General features: G+C 39.9%; 1 protein-coding gene across 1 annotated transcript; it reads left to right on the top strand.

The window, feature by feature from the left end:
• Positions 1-305: 305 nt before the first annotated feature.
• Positions 306-13,974, top strand: LOC310999750 (uncharacterized protein; the record flags this gene model as incomplete). The annotated part of the gene is made up of 8 exons (XM_083990304.1): positions 306-312; positions 1,728-1,880; positions 2,098-3,007; positions 5,975-6,105; positions 7,505-8,408; positions 12,256-12,407; positions 12,561-12,733; positions 13,075-13,974. 8 exons carry the CDS (start codon positions 306-308, stop codon positions 13,765-13,767), a joined length of 3,123 nt encoding a protein of 1,040 aa, XP_083846430.1. The 3' UTR covers positions 13,768-13,974.
• Between the last annotated feature and the right edge of the window lie 828 nt (positions 13,975-14,802).

Below are 14,802 nucleotides of genomic sequence, written 5' to 3'. Positions count from 1 at the left end.
ACTGTGTCCTTTCCTGTGTGTGGGCTGATCTTTGTGATGGTTTGGACTTTTACATTTCAAGCAAATGTGAACTGTGAGCTAAAGATAACGATCTAACATTAAGGATGTGCAGGAAATGACACTTCTGCATTTCTGTCTCTGTGTTTCACTGTGTTATATGGGGGACTACTGACTTAACAACAGTTAGTCATCGCTGTGCATTTGAAGACATTGTACTCAAAGAGATCTGGGCAAAGAAGAAAAAGAAGTCCTGAGGTCCACACACTGATTTACCTGACAGGAAAAGGCAGAGCTGAACTTTCACCATGACAGGTGAGTGCACATAGATATTGTAGAATATATTGGTTCAAGATTTTATAAACTTTGAAATAAATACATGTAATAGTGTGTGATGGTGAACACTTAGCTATAACATTGGTGTCCATTCAGTTAGATTAAGAAATATCTCAGTGTAGTGTACAATTATTTATTTTGTATTTCCGTTTTAAATCTTAAGATTATTTTACTTTTACTGTGACAATTTTTTTTTAGGTATACTGGGAAAACACTGATATAGCATGGTAAAAAGCTCATCTGTCACAATATGATATTGTCTGTCAGAATCTTTAAAATAGTTCACTTTATTTATTGTCATATAAGATACTAAATAATCTCTATTACCTCCAGTTATTTTTAATTTTAGTCTGAAGGAGCATAATAGGCTTTATGCACAACTCCACTACTTAAGCCAGCTCCTTTGTTTCCTGTTTTACATTATTGGACAAACTGATTAATCGAGGTGTGTCTGATCTCACAGCAATGGTCAGACACACCTGGATTAATCATTTTGTCCAATAATGTAAGACAGAAAACAAAGGAGCTGGCTTAAGTTGCGGAAGTAGTGGAGCTGTGCATAAAGCCTATTGCCATGTTAAAAAAAAATATATATATATATATATATATATATATATATATATATATATATATATATATATATATATATATATATATATATATATATATATATATATGTGTGTGTGTGTATATGTAACTTATATTTTATGTCAAGTGAAATATAAAATCATATTAGTATCAGACAAAGAAAAATAGAAACACTCGCTGAAAGTTGAAATCAATAGTTGAAATCAATAGATGAAATTAACAGTTGGCTGCAGCAAGCCGACTTGCTGGACCATGGACAATCTACGGTAATAAGAGCCTGCATGACAACAGAGTTTGCATTTGTGATTTCAAGTACTATTTTCTTTCATCCAGTGTTTACACTATTTTATTTCCCCCACTCATATACAGTACATGGGCTTGACTCAGAAAGCCATTACCTGCAAATACCTGGTGACACAGCAGGGGGCGCAATATCACTTGAATGTGTGATCACCCACAATAGGCCCAAAGATGATCCCATATCCGTTTTTCTTGCAGGCCATCTCCATGGTTTTACATCTGTTTCCCACATCTTAAGATTTCTGCTTTTGCACTGATGCAGTGGTGTATGCTAAAAGACTACTGTCAAGGGAATTTTGTTCGTGTTGGTGCTCATAGAAATCACATTAAATAATAAAAGAACCACAGTGAATAATCACTGTCAACAGCTTCTACTGGAACAACTCTCCAAAAGTCTCAATGAAAATTTCTAAGATGATGAGTCCAAATGTACATGAATTACACCTAAATTAAGGTCACATGTTAGCCTTTACTTTGACATTAAAAAAAACCCCGTCTGCCTGCAGATCATGGAACAAACACCACCTTGGCGTATGATTACTCAGGCTACTACGACGACATGGACCTCCCCTCTCCTTGCGACGACGTGGACCTCCAGAATTTCAACCAAGTGTTTCTGCCCATCCTCTATAGCCTGGTCCTCATCTTCGGCCTTATAGGTAGGTGTCTGCAAGAAAGCTGAATCTACTGTAGGTTCAAATGGACGTGGTTGTAGATCCTTGAAGACTTCATCCAGGATGCTTCTCAAATGCTGAGGAATCATACAATACAACTAAGTCCAGTTTACATAGAGTCACCTTTCTCTGAGGACCATGAGCTTGATCACAGACAGTGTAATTTAATTAGACAGATCTAATTGTCTTTTCCTCTCCAAAGGCAATGGGCTTGTGGTGTGCGTCCTGGTCAAACACCGCAAACAGACCAACTTGACTGACATCTGCCTCCTCAACCTGGCTGTGTCCGACCTCCTCTTTGTGTTTGCGTTGCCTTTCTTCGCCCACTACGCCGCAGTCGGGCAGCGGTGGGCTTTCGGAGTCTTCATGTGCCGCTTCGTGTCCGGCTGCCACCACGTAGGCTTCTTCAGCAGCATCTTCTTCATGATCGCCATGACGGTGGACCGCTACGTGGCCATTGTGCATACACACACAGTGGCACGATACCGCACCACACGGGCGGCTCTCACTCTGACTGTGTTGGTGTGGCTGCTGAGCGTGTTCATCTCCCTGCCTTTCATGATCTTCTTTCAGGTTACGCCTGTTGATCGGGGTAACGGACCAGTGTGTGGTTATGACCCGGATAGTGACGCCTGGAGAAAGTATGACGTGTTCACTATGAGCATACTTGGTCTCATGATCCCCTTGTTAGTGATGATGGGCTGCTACTTCAAGATCATCTGTGTGCTGGCGAACACGAGGAACAAGAAGTACCACTGCGTCGTCAGGCTGATCATCTGCATAGTGGCTGCCTTTTTCTTGTTCTGGACTCCATATAACATTACAGTTTTCATACAGTTCCTGCTGTCTGAGGGCATACTGAAGGATGACTGCGGATTACGCACAAATCTGCACTGGTCAGTCGTACTGACTGAGACCATTGCTTACTCTCACTGCTGCCTGAACCCCATTATGTACGCCTTTGTTGGACAGAAGTTTATGAAACGGGCCAGGAAGATGCTGGGGAAGTGGCTGTCTTGTATTCCCCTCCCCCTCAACAGAGATTTCTCTGACTTCTCGTTCAGGAGAAGCTCAGTGAAGTCCCAGTCGTCTGAAGCCACCTCTGTTGTCCTGTAGGAGGTGGAGCAGACGGAGGACATAAGCCATCGCTATTTTTGCCTTCTTGTGTGATACGTATCACGTTATGCTTGACCATCTTTGACAATCAGCATTGTCTGATCTTTTCAGTCTGTACCTGTACATATTTTTTTAATCTTTTTTTTATTTTGTTTGCACTATTGACTCTTTTTTTTTTTTTTTGCACTGTACAGTTTCGTTTTTACCACAAAGTGTCAAATGTGTGGACCCACTAGTTTCAACTCAGGTGTAATCCAGTCTGCGTAAAAGTGATGAAATCCCCCGTCCTTCTCCTGATCTGATCTGAGCTGTTCTTCAGACTGTACCTCTTGACAGAAGCTATGGAGGCCTTTTGTGTAACCAGTTTGTGTGTGTGCCTGATGTGTCTGGAACATTTAAGCTCTTTCCTCTGTCACACTGTTTTTCAAAAGTTCAGTTAGTTGGTAAAATAAATAAATAAATAAAAAACAGTATATAGTAAGATAATTGTACTTACTGTGAATACATGATCTTTATGTTTTGTTTTAAACTGTTTTTCTATAAATATAATAAAAATTACAAAAGAAGACAGAGAAAAGGGTGGTTGTCTTCATGACAGTAGAAATAAGAACAAACACACTGAACCATTGTGTGGCCTAAAGCAGGACATTGGCTGAAATATCACTAATTGATAGTACAGACTTTTTGTTGTAATACAGTTTTATTTTATCATTATTATTTATTTATTTTTGTGACACACATATTTGGACTAGTGTTGCATGAGGTGTAAAAGGTCTAGCTAAAAACTGGGAAAGTTGGGGCGTTGATTGGCTCAGTTGGTAGAGCAGGCGCCCCATATACAGAGTTAGCTATAGTCCTCGCTGCAGCTGGCCCGGTATTGAATCCGGACTTGGACCCTTTGCTGCATGGGCCTCTCCCTGCCTCCCCATTCCCTGTCTCGCTTAACTAAGTATACACTATCAATTAAAGGCAAAAAGCCCCAAAAATATACTTTAAAAAAAAAACATGTTTGTGATCAGATGACTGTGTACTTTCTCATGTGTGGGCTTCTCTTTGTGATGGTTTGGCAGCCTACATTTCAAGCAAATGTGAACTGTGGGCTAAAGATAAAGATCTTACATGAGGGATGTACAGGAAATGACACTTCTGCACTTCTGTCTCTGTGTTATTTGGGGGACTGCTTAGTTAACGATAGTAGTCATTGCTGTGCATTTGAGGACATCGTGCTCAAGATACAGACAAAGAAGAAAAAGAAGCCCTGAGATCAAGACACTGATTACCTACCAAGGAAAAGGCCGAGCTGAACTCTCACCATGACAGGTGAGTGCATTTGTACAGATTTGATAATATTGTTGTTGAAAGTTTTATAAACTTGTGGAAATAAATACATATGAAAGTGTGTGATGGCGAACACACTGTAACATTTGTGTCTCTTTAAATCAAATTTAAAAAATACCTCAGTGTAGAGTATGATATACAGTAATTTATTTTGTATTTCTGTCTTAAATTTTCAGAGTATTTTACTTTTAGCTACTGTAAAAATGAAAAAAAAAAAAAAAAAGGAAATCACTGATATTGTCAATGTCATATAGTCTTTCAGAATCTTTAAAAATAGTTCCTACTATATTTACTCACATAAGCTACAAATTTATCTCTATTACCTCCTGTTAAATTGAGTTTTAGTCTGAATGAGCACCATGTCAAAGATGTTAAAGCAGAAGTAAGCAATATTTTTTGTGTTAATATAAGTCTTAAATAGTTATATCTTCCGACAGCAATCACTTACATAGAGTGTTTGGTCTGAAACACGGGTCTGTCAGTCACTCCGCTCTGCTGTAAGCCGAGGAGAAAACATCTTGTATAGACCCTTTCAGAGAGTATAAACAAAGACAGGTGTGGCTCATTAGAAAACGCCCTGGTACACTAAATTGAATGGAGCCTTAATTAGTATCCTTGGTAACACCTGTATTTGTTTATACTCTCTGAAACGGTCTATACTTCCTTGTATCCTACAAGCTTTATCCAATGAGGAGAGAGAACGGCATGAAGGGCTGTGTGTGCAGCCAAGGGATGCGCGTGAATGTGGTGACGTAGGGACGAGGACCAATAGATCCATGACGAGGGTGGGGGCTGCTAACTCCATTAGCTGACAAAAAGTTAGCCAAAACGACCGGATCGCTTACTTCTGCTTTAACAACAAATGTGTATCTAATATTTTATATATAATGACAAACATAACTGAAATCATAATAGTATCCAACAGGCCAAAAGCAGAATACAGCAGAACTCAGAAATGCATTACCTGTGGCACAGCAGGGGGCGCAATAACCCTCTGTATCACTTGAATGAGTGATTACCCACAACAGGCCTTCAGATGATCCCACTCTCGGAAGCATCAGTTTGCAGCGAAGCAAAACCATATAGTTTGCATATACAAACTGGTTTTGCTTGCAGGCCATCTCCATGGTTTTACTTCTGTTTCCCACATCTTAAGATTTCTGCTTTTGCACTGATGCAGTGGTGTATAAGAGTATTGTCAAGTGAATTTTGTTTGTGGTGGTGCTCATAGAAATTACATGATAATGGTTCCAAAAAAAAAAAACACAGTGAGTAATCACAGACCACACAGTCAACAGCTTCAACTGAATGAACTCTCAATGAAAATTAAAGGTGCTGAGTTATATTCTACAGAAGTGCATGGCATTCACTGGATAAAAAAGAATTAGACACCTTATCTCGTAATTAGAGAAAAGATCGTAATTACAAGATCCTGATGTTGTAATTACAAGATAAGTGGTCTATTTTTTTTTTTTCATCCAGTGAATGCAATGCGCCTCCGTAATATTCTGTCCTAACGCACATGAATTACACCTAAATTTAGGTCACATGTTGCAGCCTTTACCTTGACATTAAAAAAAAAAAAAAACTAAACGTCTGCCTGCAGATAATGGAACCAACACCAGCTCGGGGTATGATTACTCAGGCTACTACTACGAAGTGGACCTCCCCTCTCCTTGCAACGTGGACCTCCAGAATTTCAACCACATGTTTCTACCCACCCTTTACAGCCTGGTCTTCATCTTCGGCCTTATAGGTAGGTGGACTGTGAAAAAATTGAATCTAGGTTCAAATGGACTTGGTTGTAGATGCTTGAAGACCTTTCACCTCTCATCCAGGATGCTTCTCAACTGCTGAGGAATCTACAACTAAGTCCAGCTGACAGAGATTCAGCTTTCTCTGAGGACCATGACCTTGATCACAGACTACATGTTAGGGGAGACTAGGGACAGTCGGAACGCTTATTACTTTTTTCTCAGTTACTCAGAGACTATTTGGACTACACTCACCAGACTTTTACATATTAAACGTACAGTACACATGTCTGCTAATTAGGCAAGATGGTTACATATGACACATCAATCACAATGTCTGTTTGAATGGAAGAATTCAGACGTTGTTAACTGACCCCAAACCTGGGAACAGTTGCAACACAGATCAGGGACAGTTGCAACATATTAAACACACAAATTTCACTCATTCACTCACTTTTGCTTTTGGTCTCAATAAGCATATTGCTAAAATATGCATTGTTTTACAATAATACTATAGTATTATTTATTTATTTATTTGGTAATATTTATCAAATAACGGTTGGAGGTTTGTTTGCAGCGTTTGAGTCAATGTGCAGATTTGGTATTAAAACTCAATAGCTCAGTGTGAGACAAATGGAACAATTTTGCAATAAAAAATATTTTAATTAAACATGTATTCTACTATTAGATGATTTATTCACTATATGACATTGACTTTTTTTGGCCCATAGAACAATAATAGTTCATTTTTTAAACAAGTTATTTTTGGGAATCATTTTGTTTATCTTTAGCATTAGTCTCTCATGGTCTAATTGGCTGTTCTGTTCATCATGAGGAATAACATTGATAAATTGTGCCTAGCTAAAATGTTTAATTTTATACATTTATGTTTACGTATGCACTTACATATTTAAAATCAATTCTTGAAACTCAAAAACAAAACTGTTGTGTGGTCTGTTTTGATATGGCTGCGTAGCAAGTTCGGGACAGTTGCAAGAAGTTGTTGCAACTGTCCCCCCACCCTATCAGCCATGTGCCAGCTAGATGATACTGACACATGCTAACCATATAATTTAATAGTCAACAAAACACTGATTGAAACTTGGTAAGTTAGGATTCACTCATACAAAAGGTCAGGGCAGTATGACAAAAAAAAAAAAAAAACTCGTGAAAAAAAGCTACTTTCATACCTCTAAAACAACTTTGTCTCAGTAAAAGCAGAAGCAGATGCTCAATATGTCTTCTCGTTTCTTGGTGGGCAAAGGTTAGGCTATGTGTGCAGTGTGAGTGGCATATACTCTAGCATGTTTCTGATTGGAGAAATAAGACTTGTTGCAACTGTCCCCAGTCTCCCCTAATTTTAATTAGACAGATCTAATTGTTTTTTTTTCCTCTCCAAAGGCAATGGGCTTGTGGTGTGCGTCCTGGTCAAACACCGCAAACAGACCAACTTGACTGACATCTGCCTCCTCAACCTGGCTGTGTCCGACCTCCTCTTCGTGTTTGCGTTGCCTTTCTTCGCCCACTACGCCGCAGTCGGACAGCGGTGGGCTTTCGGAGTCTTCATGTGCTGCTTCGTGTCTGGCTGCCACCACGTAGGCTTCTTCAGCAGCATCTTCTTCATGGTCATCATGACGGTGGACCGCTACGTGGCCATTGTGCACACTCGCACAGTGGCACGGTACCGCACCACGCAGGTCGCTCTCACTCTGAGCGTGTTGGTGTGGCTGCTGAGTGTGTTCATCTCTCTGCCTTTCATGATCTTCTTTCAGGTTACGCCTGCAGATGGCGGTAACGGACCAGTGTGTGGTTATAAAACGGATAGTGACGCCTGGAGAAAGTATGACGTGTTCACTATGAGCATACTTGGTCTCATGATCCCAATGTTAGTGATGATGGGCTGCTACTCCAGGATCATCTGTGTGCTGGCGAACAAAAAGAAGTACCACTGCGTCGTCAGGCTGATCATCTGTATCGTGGCTGCCTTTTTCTTGTTCTGGGCTCCATATAACATTACAGTTTTCATACAGTTCCTGCTGTCTGAGGGCATACTGAAGGGTGACTGCGGATTACGCACAAATCTGCACTTGTCAGTAGTACTGACTGAGACCATTGCTTACTCTCACTGCTGCCTGAACCCCATAATATACGCCTTTGTTGGACAGAAGTTTATGAAACGGGCCAGGAGGATGCTGGGGACGTGGCTGTCTTGTATTCCCCTCCCGGTCAACAGAGATTTCTTTGACTTCTCGTTCAGGAGAAGCTCAGTCTCATCCCAGTCCTCTGAAGCCACCTCCGTTGTCCTGTAGGAAGTGGAGCAGAAGGAGGCCATAAGCCACCGCTATTTTTGCCTTCTTGTGTGATATACTTATCATGTTATAATGACAATCAGCAATGTCTGATCTTTTCAGGCTGTACCTGTAGCCTACATATGTTTCTCATTTTTATTTTGTTTGCACTATTGAATGTTTTATTTGCACTGAACAGTTTTGTTTTTTACCATAAAGTGTCAAATATGTGGTCCCACTTAGTGTCAGTACACAGTAGCTCAGGTGTAATCCAGTCTGCTTCATTATCTCAGGTAAAAGTGATGTAATCCCCCTCCTTCTCCTGATCTGAGCTGAGCTGTTCTTCAGACTGTACCTCTTGACAGAAGCTATGGAGGCCTTGTGTGTAACCACAGAGTTTGTTTGCGTGTGCCTGATGTGTCTGGAACATTTCTGCTCTTTCCTCCGTCACACTGTTTTTTAAAAGGTCTGTGAGTCAGTAAATTAAAAAAAGAAAAAAACATATGGAAATGCTGCCATGAAGATTCTCATTTTAAAGACGATTGTTGTTTTTCTCATTCTTGACTTTCATTGTGGAAAACTTGTTCAGTCAGATGATGATGCGTTAATGCTGCAAAGGTGAAACCAGCAGTTATGTGACATCTATTGCTCATTCAAATGTTTGTCATGGATTTAAATCTGTTGATGTGGAGCATCAGATTTCATCAGATTTTCCATATGTTTTTTCCAGTGATATTTTATACATCACATTTCTATGTATATACAGCATTTTGCAAGTGTTTCCACACTGGATGATTTATCTTTGGGCCTTAGTTCATTTTTATTGTTATTTCAGATGTTATTTGCACAAAACAGTTATTCACGGTCAACTACCGATGTATAAATTTAAGTTTTCTGGAGTGGTTTTGTTTGGCATTTGAGATAATATTATATTAAAGTTTTACCTCCTCTCATCTCATCTCCTGCCTTTAAAGTACCAAACTTTTCTGTGTTGGTGTATGTAGGACACTAAAGCCACAATACAACATTTCCTGCACCTATTTAAAGGGATAGTTCAACATTTTGGCAAATTGGCCCATTGCCATAATCGCTATAGTCATAGCAGTAGGTTCATTACCTTTAATTGTAGGTGTAAGCTATTTTCAGTACGGCGGAGCGCAGCAGCTGGCTGCTCAGAGCTACGCTATGGAGGCTAATGGAATTTCTTGGTTTCCCTCATTAAACTCATCAAATTCAACATCCCAAAACTCCACAGCGCTTTTGTAGACAAGTTGTGACCTGCACAACCACCACGCTATGAGATAATGACGGAACGATACGAAACGGAGCCGTTTTCGAGGTAAATACAGGGTAAATACGGAGACTGCTGTCTGAAAAACTGTCCCTGAACGCAACGCGCATCAGCGGTTTTGTATGAATTTACCTCGAAAACGGCTCCGTTTCGTATCGTTCCGTCATTATCTCATAGCGTGGTGGTTGTGCAGCTCACAACTTGTCTACAAAAGCGCTGTGGAGTTTTGGGATTTTGTATTTGATGAGTTTGATGAGGGAAACCAAGAAATTCCCTTAGCCTCCATAGCGTAGCTCTGAGCAGCCAGCTGCTGCGCTCCGCTGTACTAAAAATAGCTTACACCTACAATTAAAGGTAACGAACCTACTGCTATGACTATAGCAATTATGGCAATGGGCCAATTTGCCAAAATGTTGAACTATCCCTTTAAGATCAAAGTGATGTACTGGGTTCTTCAAATCCTCTGTGTAGCTGGGACTTCAGACAGGCTTGAAATCAACATAAATGTCTCACAAGTTTTCACAGCTCTACAAAAAACTTCACAACTGCACATTACAGCTTTCATGTAGGAGAGTAGTTTGCATACTGTGCATTACTCTTTTTGTGAACAAAAGTATGTAATTGAAACTTTCAGCTCTTTCCCTGTCACTATATCCTTGCGACAATGACAGATTAAGCCTACATCAAATCAAACAAATAGTTCTTCTCACATATTTCATTGAAATATATATAGTAAAGGGTAATTAAAGATCATCACAATTAAATCTATTGATAGTTCTGTATTAGTACAATGACACAGGCAGCTTTCTCTGTTGGTTAGTTGAGGAAATACTACTGCACTGATTCCATTAAAAGTGAATATGTTAAAGTTAAATTAGTCAATTCTCATGTCATAAAAGTATTGAGAAATTATAACTGAATTAAAAAAAACAAAAAAAAACAACCTCTATACTCCTGCTGAGATGAGTGTGATCACTTCAGCAGTGACTCTGGACTGAATGAAAAACTCAAAAAAAAAGAAAACTGCCTCATTAGAATTCATTTCCCCCGTACTCTTTTCTTGCCACAAGCGATCACACAAAGTGTCAATTCTCAGAATGTGACATCGCCACCTCTGCACAGGTCTATACACGATGCGGAGGAAACAACAAAACCCAGAGTTCACCTTACCAGAAATGAGCTCTGCAGCAGGATTTGACACAAAAAGTGAGAAATGCCATTTGACAGGGTGACTGTTAAGATTGGTGTGCAACACAGGAACACGCAAATTCAGGAGCTGTGACTTTTTGGCAGACTCAGTGGTAAGCACCTTAATATTTCAGGTTATCTGTATGTTTTTTGGTTGCTCTTAATGAGACTTTCTTAATCTCTCTCACCTCCTACACTTATAAACAGTGTGCACGTGTGTGTGTACAAACATCGTCAGCCACAGGAAGTGAGGGTCGGCATGGGTGTCAGGTGTTTCTCTATGGTGATAGTGAGAGAGCAAAGGTTTGAGATGTGGTTTAAATGAGATCAAATGAACTAGATTATGGTCAGAATGGGAAGAAGCTTGTGATATTCATAGACAGAAAAACATATGATCAAGGTTACATGTGGGCTGGTGACCGGAAAAATTGTATTTAGGGCGTGAAATAGCAACAGTTTGTTAGAGAAGCCTCTAAGACATGACTCATTAACGGATGATCATATCTGAAACATTTAGCCTAAAGGGCAGGGAAGTCCAGTTATATCTAAATTCCCTCACATTTACAGGTGAAAATCCATCATGTTGTTTCTGTACACGACATTCAGGCTGTAACAGAAGGAGTTCAGTGGTTGTGTGGATCATAATATTGAGGAGAAACACATAATCTGTCTCTGATTTCTGACAATTTATGAATAGAGGCATGTTTTTACAAACACAGAGGAAACGAGGGGAAGATCTTTCGCAAGACTGCAAGGAAACTGAATCAGAAGTCAAAGGAGGTCTTTGTTGATAAACTAAGTAAGTAGTAAATGTCTGTTATGTTATGTATGATACACTTTGACTTCATGTAAGAATAGAATCATTGTAAAGTCAAGTTTAAGTGAGAAATTCTATTACGATCAAGATGTAGCTCCAACAGAAAAGCTGTCTCTCCATGGCGAAGAAAAATCTTGAAGTGTGACTGGAGTTTGTTTTTACAAGACTTGTGATTCTTTTCTTTTGTGTTGTTTTCAGTCTTTAACATGCTGATGGATGTTGATTTGTGAAGTGTAAAGTTTGGATGGTTAAGTTTGAAGAGTTGTCATTATGTTTAGCCTATACTGGATCAAAAATACCTCTTTGCTAGGACTGGGGGAACTCCACCAGACTAGACCTAGTGTCATGTCCATATGGTTGTATTTGGTCAAAACCTTTGCACAATTAACAAGAAAACTTTGTACAATATTGAAAAGAGGGTCAAATTGATTGTGATTGTGTTACTTGACTCCTTTTTCTTTCTTTACATCTAGGCCTGCGATAGAAATAGGTGTTGGGTGTATTTTGTTGTTCTTGATATTTTGTACAATTATTTTAACCCTTAAATGTTCTGTCCCCTCTCTCACAGCAGTATGAACATGACCGACCCTGTGACGTATGACTACAATGACAGTGACTACAGTTATATCACCTGTGAGCAGGATCCAATTTCAGACCTGCCCAGTCAATCCTTGGTCTTGTCTATTTTTTACTGCGTGCTGTTTGTTCTAGCACTGCTAGGTATGTTCAAAAAGGCTTAACACATTTTAATGCACATTTGCATTTCAGGCATTTTGTTGAAACTGACACATGTGATAGTTAAATGTGTGTTTTTCAGTTTTCACCAGAAATAATAGGACACCCAAAAACAATAACTAATAATTGTTTTCATAGGTAACATCACGGTTCTCTGGCTTCTCCTCCGTCACATAAAGCTGAAGACTATGACGGACGTATGCCTCCTCAACCTGGCCATGTCTGATCTCATACTGGCTATACCTCTGCCTCTCCTGGCTGGGAATTACATAAACCTTGCATCATGCAAACTGATGACTGCGGTCTATCAGGTGAGCTGAATTTTGATTGCATTGCACTTTACAAATCAGTCATTAAAAACACCTCTTCAACATTTCAACTATGATGCCTTACATGTAGCATTCAGGGTGTGGTGAGCTCTCTTGTCTTTTTCCTCTACCTCTAATATTATGTTTGTATTCAATATTGTATAATACTGTACTGTGTAGTGTGTATATTACGGTAAATACAGTATAACTTGTCTGGTTAAGTATTTGAACTGTATATAACAACACTACATGTTTTATGTTGGCCGCATGACAAACATCACTGAGGCCAGTAAAGATATTACATCCTGCTCTAACTCTGCTTCCACCTCCACTGCTCTCAACAGTTGGGTTTCTACAGTGGGACTTTGTTGGTGACCTTAATGAGTGTGGACCGCTACCTGGCCATCGTTCATGCAGTAGCAACCATGGGATCCAGGACGCTTCGCTATGGGGTCATAGCCACCCTCATAATCTGGCTTATAGCTGGCGTGTTGGCAACCCCTCAGGTGATATTTGCCTCCTTGGATGAAGACGAGTGCCACCGCGACTACCCAGGAGAATCAGAGCAGTTTTGGAAGATGCAGCGTAACTTCACTGAGAACACAGTGGGCCTTTTTCTGTGCCTCCCCATCATGATTTTCTGCTATGTGAGAATCCTTTATGCTCTCCGCAATGCCAGGAACTCCAACAAGATGAAAGCTGTAAAGCTGATATTTACCATAGTCTGTGTGTTTGTGGTGTGCTGGGTTCCCTACAATGTGATGGTTTTCTTCCAGACACTGCAGCTGTTTGAGATCCTGAACAACTGTGTGGCCTTTCAAACCATCAGTTCTGCCACTGGCATTGCCGAGATCATTGCCGCGTCTCACTGCTGCTTAAATCCAATCATTTATGCACTTGTGGGGGAGAAGTTTAGGAGGTCACTTAGAAAAGCACTGGGTGGATACCTCTGCTTTAGGCACCAGAGAATGCTTATCAGCCAAAGAGACACGACAGACAGAGATACTTCCAACACAGCGGTAAAATCAGATTACTAAGAACATGCCTTTTTTCTGTGTGCTGGTAGTGGATGAGTGCGTGCTTGCGATGGTGGTTTTTTTTCTTCTTATTCTGCTGAAATTCAGAGACTGCAAAGATGGGAGTGAGCGTCAGTATCATGTGGGTAGGTGGTGCCTCTAAGAACTGGTGAAGGGTTATTCCCTGTAACAAGGGAGTGATTAATTTTGAAAGTGTATAGGTTTTGATAACACATTTATTCAAATCATGTAACATGCAATGTATCTGTAACTTGTAAAGCTGTATTGTTTTTGTAGAGTAAAATAAAGACAATGAAACTTGAATGCTCTTTCTTTCTTCATTCTGTTTATAGCGAGAGGGAGAAAAAAACTTTCCATCCTTTGAACTGTGAGTTTAAAGCAACGTTCTGGTGTGCATATGTGCAACACTGTAGTGTGCATCTCATCAAGACCACATGTCAAAAGCCTCTTGACACAGAAGTGCATCAGTACCAAAATGCATGAGGTGATTAAAACAGTTAACAGCAGTCATTCCTGGTGAGTTTTTGACAAGAAGTGTGCAGACTGAGCAGAATCCCTGTGTCATATAACAATAACATACTGACTAAGGTGAAACTCTTTGTTAATCTTGGACGACAATTTGGCTCAAAATGATGCACAAAAATGTTAAGATCTGTAAAAAGCAATAGTCATATCTCTGTTTGGCCTTTAGATATTAGTCAGAACTTTTCCCTACTTAGAGAAAGTAATTTGCTCTTTATACACAGTGTTGTTCTGAGACTGACAATACCAGACTAGATTTCATTGATGGCTGTGTCAGCAGTATCACTTCTTCCATGCATAACAACTGCACAAGCCTAGCTGTGCATGCTGTCTTCTGAGTTACCCAGCATACTTGAAACATAAAACATGTAGGTACTTGTGGTTCAGCACACCACAGACCATGTGGGCCTGTACGTGAACACTTCTCGAATTGTCAGGAAGTAAAAAAAACCGACCTGTCAAATGCATAACACCACAAGCCCCCTGTACACTTGGGTTAGGGGATGGGAGTGC

The sequence above is a fragment of the Trachurus trachurus genome (genome assembly GCF_905171665.1).
Source record: "Trachurus trachurus genome assembly, chromosome: 16".
Lineage (NCBI taxonomy): Eukaryota > Metazoa > Chordata > Actinopteri > Carangiformes > Carangidae > Trachurus > Trachurus trachurus.
This window is presented reverse-complemented; position numbering and strand designations above follow the sequence as displayed.